The sequence below is a fragment of the Atta colombica genome, unplaced genomic scaffold (assembly GCF_001594045.1).
Source record: "Atta colombica isolate Treedump-2 unplaced genomic scaffold, Acol1.0 scaffold38, whole genome shotgun sequence".
NCBI lineage: Eukaryota > Metazoa > Arthropoda > Insecta > Hymenoptera > Formicidae > Atta > Atta colombica.
Window position 1 is genome coordinate 3,181,980 of NW_017259490.1, and position 16,042 is coordinate 3,198,021.

The window sequence follows — 16,042 nt, forward strand, 5'->3', positions numbered from 1 at the left end:
AAGAAAATTTTGCACGATATATCGCGCGTTAGACGCTTTTTTTTTAGTTATTAACGAAATCGACATTTAACACGTTGGATATATATTAAGTTTTATAATCTTTATACGAAAGAACAATAAAAAATATGTATGTATTATGTCTTTTAGTATGCTTTTTTCCCAAAACCCAATTTTTAATTAATCAGTTTTATTTAAGAAAAATTAGGATGTAACATGTTTGTGTGAAAGCAGTTGATCACTAGTTTCAGAAACAAAATTATAGCACATTGGATAAAGGATTACAGAATTCAGAAATGGAGGAGAAAAAAAGGATGTAATAAAGTTTTATTGGCCTGTTTTTGAAGCAATCTTTAATATAGCAACATAGTCAGTCTTACAGTAATAAGCCAAAAATACAATCTATATATCAAGCTTGATGGGGAGCGGGCGAAGGTATCCTTTCCTTCTTTCATGAGTATCTTCGGCGAGGCTGGTCGCGAACTAAAAGTCTCACACAGCTGGAAAAAGCGCGTCGCTTTCGCCCGGACCCCTTGACAAATTTTACAATTTTACACAATCATAATGTATCACGTTCGCGAAATTGTAGGTCCTCCACTGATGCGGTTTCATATAATTAATAAGACGCACAACATTCTTAACTTCCTTCTCTAGTTTTCTTTCTCTATCGCGCCAAGCGGAATGGTCGTAGCCTTGAGACAAGAATGAAATTATTTTTCCAATATCAAAAATTATCATTGAAGCTTGAGAACTGATTTTCGCCGCGTAAATGAGTCTAAATAAGCGAGATTATACATCTGATTCTTGCGATAATGCAAAATATAAATTTTAATTCTTAAAATAATTGAACATGTTTTCATATAATCACATTTATACTGTTTGCACAGATTGTCCCACAATTTAAAAGACTTTGAATTCATAAAATTTACTATAAAAGATCGAACAATCCAAATGTGAATGTGCGTCACAGAAATGTGACACATTAAATATATAGTTTTTTATAAAATATCTAAAAATTTTCGATTGCTAAAAACATTCCAGTAACATATAGTTTACATAGTTTTTACGTTTCTAATAAAATATTTCTAAAATAATTTTGTAATCACAAGACGCCGTATGATATAAAAGAAAATAGCGCACAATTTTATCCATTTCTATAAATTCGCTTTAGTAGGTAAACATTTCCAAAATTATGATGATCAAATATAATGATCAATATAATAAATCAACAGGATTGGGAAGTAATGCGTTACTTGTCTGTTTCGTTACTTTTTTTTGATAATGATTTAATAACGCCGTTACTCTTTTTATTAATAACGAAAAAGAAACGACGTTACATCTTCTTTCATAACGAATAACGAAATTGACCCCATTATTCTTGTTATTTTTTTATAGATCACGGCCGTCACGGACAATAAAATTATAGATACTAAATAAATCAAAAACTTTTTGCCTATTTTTGTTTCAATCACTATCGTCGCTTTATCACTAAAAACACTAAAAACTAAAATATCTATTATATAATAAAGTACCACAGAATTAAACATAAGTATATAAAATATTAATAAAAGATAAAAATATTCAAAGATAAATGTTTTTCTTATAGTTTATTTATACTCTGTCCTAGAAGCCTGTTTTACCATTTTAAAAAGTGTAATTATATAGAAGACAGATTTATTCATCAATTTTGATGAAATTAGGACAGATTTCCTTATCTCAATACTCATCAACTTAAACATTAATTTCAGTTTACTGGGCAGAGCGACACTTATTTTTCTGCCAGATTCGTTCGTTTCGTGCAAAAACATCGAATGATTAATTTCATCAAAATCAGTGAATAGTAAGCTCGTCTCATTCTGCATAATTACAAAAAAAATAACGAAAAATAACGATTTTTTTATCATTATTAAGTAACGGTAATGTGTTACTTTTTTACAATCGATAACGAATAACGGCAACGAGTTACTTTTTATCGCAAATAACGATAATAGTAACGCGTTATTTTTAAAAAGAAACTTTCCCAACTCTGTGAATTAATGTAATGAGTTCGGTCTTATTCTTGATTTTTCGTTAAAAGCTCACGTAAAACATATCTGAAATATTTCATCTCTCTTCCATCGAGGAAGAAATAGCTGAGAATATAAGCTATACTAGGTACTAGCTGTACAGAAAATATTGAATGCAATATATATTCACGTGGTCGTCCTTCAAAGAGAGCACAAAATATCTCTGGAAACGTAATTTTTTGGCAGTTATATATAAACAATTTGGCTGTTTGATTAATATTATCCCGAAGTGATGACATTTCTTCGCGCTAATCAATCTACGCTTTAAATTCAAAGCTCACGCATCCGATCCCACGTGTACACCTCGCACAGATCCCGGACTCTTATCCCGACGTTCGGACCTAAGTAAAAAAAGTAATCAGGGCAGGAGGAAACGATCGATACAAATATATAGATATATTATAATATAATAGAGTTATTTGATGAAACATTTAAAGCCTTACAATAAAATATACAGTATGATGTGTGGTGTCGTCGTATTTCGTGTGTGAGCGTGTACTCGTGTATTCGTGTTCGCCTCATGTGGAATTATCGTGTGTTACGTGTTTAAAAGATGTCTCAAAATATGCAGCCACATTTACCATGTTTTTCGCAGTTTTTTCCACACTTTTTTTTGTCTTTTTCTTTTTCAGACTGATACGTTTTTCTCGATGAGTAAGGATTAGTATTATGTACCTTTTGGATCGAGAGAGATTCGATACGGCAGTTGATTGGCGCTTACGCACGCCTTTTCCAAGATGAACTTGAGATCAGCGCGCGAAATATCATCGACACATACCTTCCCCCTCGTCCACGTGACTCTTTTTCATCTCGTATAGTGATTTGTATAATATAGATATTGGTATACAGAGCTAGTATCAAATCCTAACGAAATCGGCTACATCAAAATTGTTCCAACATTCCGGAGAGATATGCACACTTTGTTCTGCATCGACCAGCTCCTCTATCGAGCCGCATTCCATCGAGGACACGCCCTCGAGATCATTTTCTTTTTTTCCTATTTCCTTTCTCCCTTTTCTTTTTCACTTTACCGCCCTCGAACTCACGAAAATCCTTAATCTTCCGTTTATATTATTACGAAATCTTCTCGTTTAACAGATCATCATTAGTAACGCATCCTTTACTGTTTATTCGCACAGAACGGCCTACGATACATCGCATAATATATCACGACCAGTTGGAAAACTAACTCGAAAAATTCGAAAGTCGAAGAAAAATCCGCAATGCGGATTTTGAACATAATTTATCGGACTGCAGTCACGCGTTCGGTGTCCAAGCGACACAATTACATTCACGCGAGTATGCGATAATTAAAAAGTGAGGCCTTTGCGTATTTTAAACTGGCATTCCTTTTCGTAGAAAAAAAGAACGATATATTCTACGATGCTAATTCATTAAATTACTCTTCATGTACATATGTTGATGCAACGTCATTAAAATGTTTATAAAATTTCATTTAAACGATAAAAAGTTACTCGGAGTCTTTAAAATACATTATCGATTTGTATAATCTGAATAAAAACGACGAGACATGCGTATTGTATGAGCACTTATGCTCGGTTCCTTTCGTTGAAACTGATTCGAAAGTTTCTCTTTCACATAGAAATAATAATACGCCAACATTTACTAAGATAATTCTCAAAACACTTCTGTGCCGAGCAATGTCTCTATTAGGCTTTTATAATTTCAAGCCATAATTAGTCAGTCTAATTACATTTTTCGCTTAATTAATTTATGTTATACATCAGTTAATTCTTATATTCAGATTAGATATTAAATCTGATTGTTATCCAAACTTTGTAGCGCATGATAAACATCAACGAATGCATTTTTTCTTAAATGGTTTTACATTGCGTCAGATTTTCAAAATTCGAAATATCTTGAAAACATCTCGTTGATATATCGTTGCAGAGATCAGTACATATCAGTGATTTGAAGAAAGAGATAGAATCCCGATTATAGAAAAATACCGATTGCAATGAATTTTCAGGCAGTTACGTTTAGACACTTCAATTTTTTTTACCTTTAAATTTTTGCGTAGAAAAATCTTGAAGATTATAATTAATTTTACATAAAAACTATAAAGTATGAAAAAAAGAGTGTCTAAATTCCAGCGAAATGCCCCATATATATAATGCTAAATATTACTCTTGACTTTCATGACTATATCATTAAAATTTAAAAGGATATTTCATCGTGACAAAAGCCACCACGATGAATAATAAGGTGGCGTAAAAACATCTTTAATACATAAAATTTACATACGAAAGTAATTTAGCCCCGCGTTTAGCTTTTCTCCACGGAAACTAGCGCAATATGTTATTTTTATCCCATTAAATTACAAATAGAGGTAATATTATATTAATGTAAGAGATTGTTAGTATATAGATATCATAATAGCAGCGATAATATTCAATACAAATAGACAGAGCTAAGTAGATAGATTGTTGGATAATCCACAATTATTAAACTGCTTACTATCGTCTTTACGATTGTTTGATAAGTACGGAAAAGTTGTTCCATTTCCTAAAATGACAATAACAATAATAAAAAAAAAAAGATCCAAGCTATCTAATAACTGTCTAGTATCCAACAATTGTTCACTTAACTCCTCGCAAAATTAACCATTTGGTCGGTGTGAAAAAATAAACATAACGTTCTTATATTCTGTAAACTACTGTGGACCGCATCAAGATTGTTATTTCTATTTGGTTGATTCTCTCGTCTTTATGCAATATGCTGGTTGATTCTCTTATAACTCGCATGAATTCTTAATCTCGGCACAAATGTAAGTAGAATAGATACATGCAGATGATAAAAGAAAAGACATCTATTTCGACGTAAAAGAAAAGCAGTGTATAGCTTACAATGCAAGCGATCAATTATTCGCTAAATTAAAACTTTAAATTCCATGTTCTACAAGTAACAATTCGAAGAGAGAGATTACCTTTTCCTCATTATATTATTAGAGCATAAAATGTGAATTACAGTTATCTCATTGTGAATCATCTGCATGTAAATTCTACGCGATACCATCCGAATTTCTCAAATTTATCATTCTCTCGGATAACAGCGATGGATCTCTCAGCAATAGTACTTTCCTGGGAACTCTTGATGTTTACGGGTATCATTTCTTTGTTCTTATAGGATTACTTACTACTGCTAATTCAGCTAGATTCCTTCTCTTTCGAATCTGGAACAGGAAACGCGGGCGAGTCTTTGGATATTTAATTTTCGAGAGATTATACGAAATAACGTAATATTAATTTATCACATTCTATTTTCTTACCGCTATCAGATTTGTCTTCTGAGGTACCGTTTGTCAATTCGGGTTCCTTCTTTTTCTCTCCTTCCTCCGACTCTACGCTAGACGCCTTTTTCTCCTCCTGATTCGCGGCCTTCTTGTCTTTCGCTTTGCCCTTAGCCGGCGTGGCTGGTTTGGGCTTCGGCTCCAGACTCGGATCCAGCACGATCTTACCGATGTTCTTGCGATCATGCATTTTTTGCATGGCCTCAGGCACATCCTCCAGCGCCCATGTTGAATCCACCGTTGGCTTGATCTTGCCCTCGCTCCACAGCGTATACACTTGATTCACTGCCCGTCGAACGAACGCGTGACTACCGTGCTGGTACATCAAGTGGCGTAAATTCAATCCGGACAATGTCTTGTTTTCGTCGAACAGCTTTATGGGTGACACTTTATCGACTTGCCACCACTAAACAACATATAAAAAAACGTGCATGGATATGGTAGAGATATAATCCTAAGGAAGTTATTATTACTCCAGCAAAAATCTTTACACAAATAACAAGATAATTCAAAAAAGAATATATCAGCTTATAAAATCTTACACTAAAGCATTAAAAGATACTTTATACATAATGATACAAAATGCTTTTGTTTGATCGATACGAATGAGAAATTGAATTAATCTAAAAACTAAATTACGTACTGATCGTGCTGCGGAAAAGAAGCTCTTAGTTTCCCCGGTGACGACGTTGCTAGATCCATAAAGAATGTACTTGCCCATTGGCTTCAAGAGAGCGTAACCCTTGTTACATTCTTCGCCGCATAGACAATCTAAAACGATGTCTACACCTTCCGGGGAGATTCTAAATAAGCACAGACACGTATAAAAAATATACAGAATTCTCACTAGACCTTTTAATATTGATCATATTCTCATTCGAAAGAAAACACAAAATATTAATTATGTGCGACATTATCTACGTACTTTCTGACTTCGTTGCTGTAATCCGCGCCGCGTTCTAGAAGATAATCGATAGTTCCAGCATTTTTAAGAGCCTCATGCTTTGATTTGCTGCACACGCCAAAGATGGTTACGTCCTTCACGGTTTTCGCGAGCTGTACCACCGCTTGACCCTAAATTGAATGAAAATAATATAATAATGTTTCTCATCGATATAGTCCAAATCAATTTAACAGCGTAGATCGAAACTCAGCAGAAATATATAGAGAAACAGAACAGACAGTTTTTACATTTTCTTTCTTTGCTTTATTAAAAAAATACGCGTGAACATATATTTCGTCACCTTCTTTTCTCCTAGTCTCCCTTTTTGCAACGCATGTTACTTTTTGTCGAGAAAATCCAGTTACGCGTCGAATTGGACGGGCGGCGTCGAGCCGCTACTCGTAACGCTACGTCTTGGGAAAGGATGAGACGGGATTAAGAGAGAAGAAAAAAGAATGTGCTGGCCGCGTGCACAGCCGTTCGAGATTTTCAACAGAAGCGGCATACATTATTTCCGAGAATCGCGCTTGCTGCTTTCCATTTCTCTCCGCCCCTTGTCAAGAATTCGATACCCGGCGACCGAACTGATGCCAGAGTGCTCCAGGCTCGAAGAAGAGCATAAATGAAAAAAAAAAGAAAGACAAGCAAAAAGAGGAACGGAAGAAAGAAAGAAAGAGAGAAAGAGAAAGAGAGCAAGAGACAAAGACAGAACAGAGATCATTTAGAATCTCTAAATAATTATGAAAAGTATATTTCAGCTTTTTAATAATTACATATTGTTTTTTCAAAGATGTTTGTCATTTCGTTATTATATTTGCTAACTTAAAGTTATTATATAATATAAAACATATATTATATGAAAAAAAATCTCCATGAAATATTTTATAGCTGCATCTTCATCGACGATGCCTCACGATGCCCATACAGAGAGCGGAAGCTTTCTTCTCGTGAGTAGATACACAATTAATACTTAATTAATATTAACGGATCCGCGAACTCGAAGAACAATATCACCCATCGCTCCTCATTTGTGCCCTCTTCTCTTCTTCTCACTCCCTTGTTCATCGAGACATCGAAGAGGATGAGAGCCGCATTTATGTAGGAGCAATAATTCATCAACTCAAAGACGACAATAGATTCCATATGAAGAGAAACGCGAGCACTCTTGCGCTACGATTTCCCGTATATTAGCCGCGAGAAAAACTGGTCACGTACGATGAAAAAGCTTCAGAAGAGGCCACACTTGGCCTATGAAAAATATACCATTTTCTGATCACGTCGGAGGACTTTCTCTCTCTTGTGAGTCTTTCAGATTCAGACGGATCGCGTCATATCTTTTCCGCTCGTCTTTCCTTCATGAACAACGTCTGAGTATCGCAGTACTTTCATGTACTCCTCGCTCGAGACAGATGCATTGAGCACATCGCGTGAATACAGGAATGTCAACAAGCACCGTTTGCCATGCGCTCGTTTCATGAGAATAATAGCTGATGGATCACCACTCGATGGCTATTTATAGCACAAGTGAACGGTTGGATCGATTTCAGGAACGACCTTAATTGTCGTTTAATTGATTCTTTATCCTCTCCAACAGCTGGAACTGAAGAGATGAAAAAACCATCAAACATCCATCACGTCCCCTATAATAACATCTATCATGGATCATGGCCCGTATAATAACATCCCAAAAATCGTAACTGGTTTCTCGACGTATCCGATTTTAATAAAGAAAAATTATTATATAATTCTCTCTTCAAGTATATTTCTTGTTCAAGAATATTTTTGTGAAGCATTTCGAAGAGTATAAGCCACTGCAGAAATTGGTTGTAATTAAGCCCTTCTATAAAATATTAATCACAAGAGAAAAAAGGGCGAAAAAGAACTCAAGGACACACAAAAGTCAACAAAAAATCAAAATTTCTTTATTTTATTTTCATTCTTAACAACAATCAACAGTCAGATTCTAACCTAACCAAAAATCATCATTTTGATCTTCATGACGTCAAAATAAAGTTATTTTGACTTTCTCTTGACTTAGGGTCATTTCTAGCAATGTAGATTAACTTTAATTTCGGTTCAACTTACTTCTCTTTTCTAATTTTTAGAACTAGAAAAAAATGAAGAATAAATTGAATCGAGATTAAAGTTCTATATTGATAGAAACAAACCTTATTGTGTTCTTTGGGAAAAAGGTTCTTTGGGATCAAGTACGCCGGGTATACACGTGTCATTGTGCCGATACGATGTGGAAGCAGCTTAAAATCGCGCCACGTGGTAGTAACGTGCCAGTGATGGTGATAGTAGCAGCGGTAGCGGCGGCGGTGGCGACGGTGGTGGTATGGTCTCAGACGGGTGCGGTCCATGACGGTGGTCGATGAGAGAGCGAAAGGTTGCCTGGCAACCCTCACACCCTGATCCGCGCACCGGCATCCCTCGGTGGATTTCGCCTTTCGTCTCAACCATCGGGGGTCGAGAGAGAGGTTGGCGGGGATGGCTTGTCGTTGGCTTCGGATGTAACCTGTTGAGTCGTATTGATCCTGACGGTTTTACCTTCTTCTTCTTCTTATCTCCTGCTTCTGTTTCTCTTTTTCGTTCATCAAGATAAGAGAGAGAGAGAGAGAGAGAGAGAGAGAGAGAAGGGGGGATAGAGGGGGGAAAAGAGAAAACCATGGCCAGAAGAATCCGGAAATACCTCTTGGTACTTAAACTTTCCCTCTATCCCTGCCGCCGTTAACTTGTACGAGCGATTACCATCCGCCTAACCATCACTCTTATGAAATTTTGCATTTCATTCACACCCTGTGTGAGATGTTCAAAATCTTCAAGTCGTAGGCATAGGATTTAAAACTGATCTCCGCGGGCGAGTAAACGAAGCTCGGCAAATTTTATTTCGGTAACTCATGGAGAGATTCCGCGGGGGAAGAGATTTTATTTCGGTATCCTCGACAGAGGAAAGACCGTGCAAATATTTATCGTATAAAATTTTGTTTAAGTACTACGTATACTATGTGGTACTAATCCCTTATGAATAAATTGATGTCCGTCCGTCAAATCCTCATTATCTTTGTGCTAAAACGTAGGATAATGAATTTAAGAAAAAACGTCACAAGTGTGTTTTTCGCATATACCTGCTTCTCGTAAAACCATTCTAGCAATGTATAAGCAATAATGTTAATGACGCTCGCTTCTTAGCTATTTAGATGTGGCGGTCGTAAGGCTGCTACTTATCGGGTTTGTACTGTTCCGAGTAACATACACACGCCTCGAAGACGCCTGGCTGTTTACGTTTACGAGCGGAACATCTTTGTGCAAGGCATTAACTCGCTTATACACGTGATACCGCGATAAAGCTGTCTAAACTCGCGAAAGCACCCTTTCGCAAAGTCGTTATTGTTGGTTGAGCATTTTTGCACGCTAAAACGGAGCTTTCGCTCGTCTACATTCTGTCGCTTTAACGATGAACCGCTGCAAAATTCAAAATTATTATCGTGCCGAGCGTTGTGCCATGAAACTTAATACAATCACGCGCACAATAGAATATTAATTCATACATGGTGAAGATAATAATAATATCGTGCATTCAATACAGTTAAAGGATATAGCTTTTACATATCACATGTTGTTAAAATGATCGAGCCATCTAGCATTTGAACGTGATAATTGTACAACCTCTCAATATAACGAGCGGAATCATTTATGATAATGATTACGACTGTAGAAGGGATATTAAAAGTCCAATATATGTATTACGTATACGATCGAATGTCGACTATCTTTAATATTGAAATATACCGAGGCATTTATAAGGAAGAAGAGAAGCAATTAATAAAAAGGAAGAAAATAAGGAAGGCATCGCATCGCGTATAATCAACCATAATAATTACGATACTTTCATACGTACACTATAGTACGTCGAGTGCACGTCGAGTTCTTGAAATCATGATAAAGGATATGCGAACATGAACAAGGGGTGTAATTAAAAAGTCCAATTCATCATCTCTTCCTTCTCGTATCTTTCGAGGAGAATGATACTTCGGCCCGATAAGAAATATAAAGAAGAATTCTTCTATTCGACTTACCACACCGCCGCCGGCGCTGTGAAGCAGCAAGCTTTTACCGGGCGTGAGATGGGCCAACTCGAACAGTAGAATGTAAGCTACGGTGTAATTCATGGTGATGGCGGCCGCGTCGAGGTAGCTCATTCCGGGCGGTAGTGCGAAAACGGATGTCGCTGGTACGGCGACCAGCTCCGCCCACGCTTTGTGATCAGGAAGAGCGACCACCCTGTCGCCCACCTGTTAAAAAAAAAAAAGAAAAAACCATCACGTGCATGTTGTGTCCATCAAAATATACAGCATTTATATCTACAACCTTGCTTTAGAAGAAAGCGTAAGCCATAAAGCCGTAAGAAATTAATCAATAACAATCAAATATAAGAAAAGTAATTGATTGATCAATTTCTTATAGGTTTATGACCTCTTAAAGCAAGTGAATCTAGATTCATGGGCTTTCTACAATAAACCGTTAGTCACTATTCGTACTACTGCAAGTCAGAATTATAAGTCATAAATCTTAAGAAACTTACATCCAGAATAAATTATATTAGATATCGTTACGTCATGATATTTTAGCTAATCAAAAGAGTGATAGTTTTCAGGGCAAATAATAATAGATTATTATATGATTGATCAGTCATAACGTAATCTAAGTTTTAAATCTTAAGAAATGGAATCCTTTCTAGCTATCTCTAAATCTCTTGCAAAGTTACTGACTTATTGTTGTCTTATGACTGAAAACTGAACTTTATTATAGAAAGCCCGACAGCTTTTAAATCACTTTCACTTCGAAATGCTAATATTTGAAGTACATTCCGAAGATAGATACTAGAAATGAAATTTCTCTCTTAAAGACTGATTTGTAAAATTGTAAAATTTATTTTCATAGAATATACGATCTTTTTAGGATTATACTGCGCATAAAATTCCTCGCGTATTTACCGGATCGTGATCGGATAAGGAAGATTCAACGATTTTACACTTGGCGGCCTTCTGGAAGGCGAAGCGAGCTCGTTTTATCGAATCAGGTCTCCCTTGTAAAGTATCTTGATAGTCAAGGCGAAGTAAAAACAAGCTGACATTACTCTCGACCTGTATGCTCGAAAAGAACGCATTCTTTTCTTCCGCTTTATTATTCTCTCTGACAAGTCGAAGCAGTCTGTTCTATACGCGCTGGCTGGATATCTGACTCTACGCGCTTCGAAAAGCTCGCTCGCCTTCTGACCCCGAAAAGACTTTCGAGTCGCGAAAATAGACCACCCTGAGCGCACAAGTTTCTCCATACGGCGACATCAACTGGCGAAAAATGTGTCTCAAAGAAATTTCGCAGGCTCGAAGCCAGCTTGATTTTCTTCGTAATATGGACAACGTTAAATACGATAACGGGAGTGCCGCCTTGGGTGATATTCAACGATTATTTACGAAGCAATCATTAATACAGCCTCTTGGCATTTTATCACGTCAGGGATATGGGAAACTTTTGCGTTCATTTTTTCGCCTGATGTAAAGACGTTTAATAAGCGAAACGATCGCGAGGGGAAAGTAGCCTCTCATTTTATTTATGGCGTCCGCAATCCAGCCGAGGAAACACGTTTCGAGAGCTTTCAAAATAATTCAACATTGAGCTGTACGTGACGTCAATGATGAAAATCAATACAGGACTACTATTTCGATATGTAAAAGGCAGCTCTATTGTACGGCCGAATTGAATTAGCACGTTACTTGCTAGTCGTTTAGGTTTATCTAGCCCTCTAGCTCGTCGAATTCACGGAAGCGATTTTACTCTGCTGATATAAAGGGAAGAGATTGCGCCTTGTAATTCAGTTATACGTACTTGCGTCTGAAGGTGAAGTTTCCGATGTAAGCAAATCTATATTTCCGCTCGCACATTTCGACATTTATACCAATAACATTCGACGCTATTTACGACGCAATCATTAATCTTCTTTACAAAGAGAATAGAGGAAGTAAGCAATATAGTTTCCATTGCGCATTTCATTTTTATTTCTTAATGAAATTCCAAATACACATAGAACTTAAAGAAGCAAACTGTTTACAATTTAAATTTGCGCACTCGTAATCAGATTCATTAAAAGTTTCGGGCTTGTACTCACTTTGAAATTCTCGACCCCTTCGCCGACTTGCTCAATGTCACCCGCGCACTCCGAGCCCATGATAAACGGAGTCTTCGGGGGCGAGTCGATCGCGCCCTGTCTGGCCATCAAGTCTTGGAAATTCAATCCGCTGGAAAACATAAAAAGAACTTGTCAAATATAATATTCAGACTGCAATTTATCTAATTAAATAAAAGAAATCCTATATTTGGTTAAAGTGGATCCTATAATTGGTCCCAAATAGGCCAATAATATTCCCTGAACTCAAAATCTTACCTAATGATCTTCATCAAACCTTACAAGGTTTATTGAAATATTTTTTAAAATAGCCAAACATGTTCTGATCCAAATCGGGTCTATGAAATCCATAGATTTGATCATCTAGAATATCTATGTCAAACGTAATCGTTCGACTGATAATTTTTTATTAGTTTTTTTATATCACTTTGGCAATGTAGCATATTCCCTTGCTAGTGCAGCTTAAATATTTCTGTGTGGATTTATCTGATAAAAAAAAAATCTAATTTCAAAAAATAAATCATCGAAAATGATTGTAGAGCAGTTAAAAGCAAGATCAATTAACTTATTTTAAATCGCAGCATCCGTGTTATCAGCATAGTTATCATAATGTTGTTAACACGATGCTATTCTTCGATTATTATGTCTCTCTATTGCTGTCGCCATCTAGAATTTCATTTCTGATCTTAGTCCTTTGGGACAGACGAAAGTCCTCATTTTCAGCGGAACATGGATAATTCTAGGAGGGTTAGATCATAAAATCGTATGATAAAATCGTATATTTACGCTATGTAGGGATATTGTATGTGCGTGTGCTTACACTTGAAGCAGGGTTGCAGGGAAGCAGGGGAAGCTTGAGTAGGGTTGGAATAGAAACCGCTTCACATAGCAACGAGAACTTGCTCGCGTCTTTCACGTAAAATATATATACGTGTAGTTACCTTCGCTGGTACCTAACAGACAGGGAGGGTACGAAGGCGAAGGCGCCGCGACGCCTAGACCGATGCCTGGCGTCGCACGCAACGCGACCACGGCGTCGCGGCGACGTTACTCATTGGCATCGAGAAATATTTACCATTGGCGCCTCCGACGAAAAATTCAATATCATTTGTATGAAAATTGTCGACCGATTTCGCCAAAATCGTCGGATAAATGGCAATTTGCATGTCGATGTATCATCTCGCAGTCTTAAAAAGATCTGAATTGTTTGGCAAAATGATACCGAGGAGAATTATCAATTATATAGTAAAACAATGACATAAAAAAGTCTCATAGTAAAGAAAATCTGATAAGTTTGAAATACAGAGAGATGTGATAGTAAATTTATACATGCATTTATTCCGTTTCGTTTTTTTATTATTTATTTATTCTGAATAAAGCGGCTGTCAGAACACGATCAGGTTGAGAATACGAATACTCCATTTTCGATTGCACCGACGGTTGCACGGCGCCTCTCGCGAGATATGTCGTAAATTGTTATCAATTTACGCGATACACCATATAATTTCCTGGAGCAGCGAGCACTACGTGATGAATCACCGCGTACTCGGTGAAATCTCGTCCAAGGTTGGCGAATGTATCAGAAATGCCCACGTGGAAGCTTATCGCTACACGTATCAGTTTTTTCTATCTTTCTTTTATACTCTCCTTCTTCTTTCCATTGCACGTGTATACGTGTACGTATTATCACGTTGCATATAAATAAAATCAAAAATAAAAAGAAAATAGAAGAAATTTCTGCCGATTTATATTTCTGTTGACGGACGAAGAGAATGAATCATTCGCGGCGTGCAAAGAGGTATAGTTTCAGCCTCCCGGGGTGTACTGTAGATGCATTGCAGCTGGTGCCTGTATTGTACGATAGCATTTTGCCGATAACATAACGAAGGAAGTTTGCGGTCGCAACACGATACACTACATTGGAGAACAAAATTCTCCTCACGAATCGCGTAACGACGACTGGATATATCAACCGCACATTGTCCCTTTTCGAATTTCACGGAGTCTCTTGCTGACAATGTATGATTAAATCGTCGCAATTCGCCACGACGTGCAAGATTGATTCTACACTGTTAAATTATATCCAATTTGAGTTATTTTTAGTCATTTCTATCGCTACTGCAGGCAAGATTTAACCCAAGAAAATAAATTAAATTTAACTTATTATTTATTATTTACTAAATGCATTACGTTAATGCGGATGATGTTTATTTTGAAATTAACTATAGAAATGGTATCAGATGAATATAGAATTTGATTTACATTTTGATATGTATGTAGATTAAAAATAATCAAATGTTATTTAATTCAATGAGGGATAGAATTACTCCATTAATTGCTCCAACTCTATTGCTCTATTAATAATAGTGTACGAATGTGAGGAAAATATGATTGGTCAATTTCTTACGATTTACTACTCTACTGTACTCTGAGTTTCAGCCTAACGGATTCGAAAGCAATGAAAAAACGTCGAACAAAACGTCGGAATACGTGCAACTTGTGTAGTCGCAAATGCAAGTAACAAGTTTATACGAGGATTATACTAATGTATCGGTGCGCAATAAATCGCATGGATCGAAATGCGCGACGTATACATTCATCCGCGTGTCCAATAACGTGACGGGCGGGACGGGGAAATCGGGGAGGAATGTAATACGTGGGAACATGCGCGACTTACGCATCATTTGCCGGGCTGCGCCGGATAACCGTAAACGGTACCGCACTCCCCAACGTCGAAGGACGAATTGAAGCGAAACGAGTCGAAGTACAGCACAATGATTCTATTCCGCGGCTTATTGACAGGTACGGGCGTCCGTGAACGCCAATCCGAAACGCCGCATTGGATTAAGTTGATTCTATTAAATCCCGTCCGCTGACGTGGAGTATTCGGGCGCTGTCGTGGCGAACTTATCCCTCGTGCAGTTGTAGGGCGTGGCGGAAAAATCCACCGTCTAAAATTAGCAATTTTAAATGGCCGTAAAAACTATCTGGGGTCGCGAGGTGCCTCGCTCGCCGGAACGAGGGTGGCGTCGTCGCGATTAATGTACCGAGCCTCTCTGCAGTAAAATACAACGATATAAAGCTACATGGTACTCCTTTCTCGGCTTTTGGGTTTCAACATATGGTTTCAGTCCGCGCGGTTCAACGTGTATTGTTGCATGCAGATCGTGACAACCGGGTATATTCTGGTCGGAAAACTTGAAAAGAATCTCGCTAATTATATGGAAAATTCGGTTCCAGTGAAATAAGTCAGTTTTCGTATATAATGTAACTTATAATGAACAAAAGATGTAGATATGAGATTCAATAATGGAGAGTTTTTGAGCTATGGTGTATTAAAGGTGCTCTGAGAGCGAGTTTTTACACTTTTGATATCCTTTATTTATAACATTTTTTGTTCACTATATTATAAGTCATAATATATGTAAAAACCATCTCATTTCACCAGAACTCAATTTTTCATATAATTAATGCGATGTCCTTCAAGCAAAAATAATGACTAGACAAGAATAGAAAAGTTATATAAAAAAAAAAAATAT

General features: G+C 36.9%; 1 protein-coding gene across 3 annotated transcripts in view; it reads right to left on the reverse strand.

Annotated features, from left to right (window-relative positions):
• Window positions 1–2,450: 2,450 nt before the first annotated feature.
• LOC108691023 (synaptic vesicle membrane protein VAT-1 homolog-like) overlaps window positions 2,451–16,042 on the reverse strand; it is a 25,628-nt gene continuing 12,036 nt past the window's right edge. For 2 of the 3 annotated variants that reach the window (XM_018198636.1, XM_018198638.1), the window contains exons 2-7: window positions 12,486–12,615; window positions 10,396–10,611; window positions 6,299–6,447; window positions 6,017–6,176; window positions 5,353–5,779; window positions 2,451–5,280 (exon numbers count right to left, since the gene is read on the reverse strand). In XM_018198636.1, coding sequence (XP_018054125.1) covers window positions 5,231–5,280; window positions 5,353–5,779; window positions 6,017–6,176; window positions 6,299–6,447; window positions 10,396–10,611; window positions 12,486–12,615 — 1,132 coding nt within the window. In that variant the 3' untranslated portion in view covers window positions 2,451–5,230. The remainder of the gene's footprint in view (window positions 5,281–5,352; window positions 5,780–6,016; window positions 6,177–6,298; window positions 6,448–10,395; window positions 10,612–12,485; window positions 12,616–16,042) is intronic. The other variant, XM_018198637.1, reaches the window with a different exon arrangement.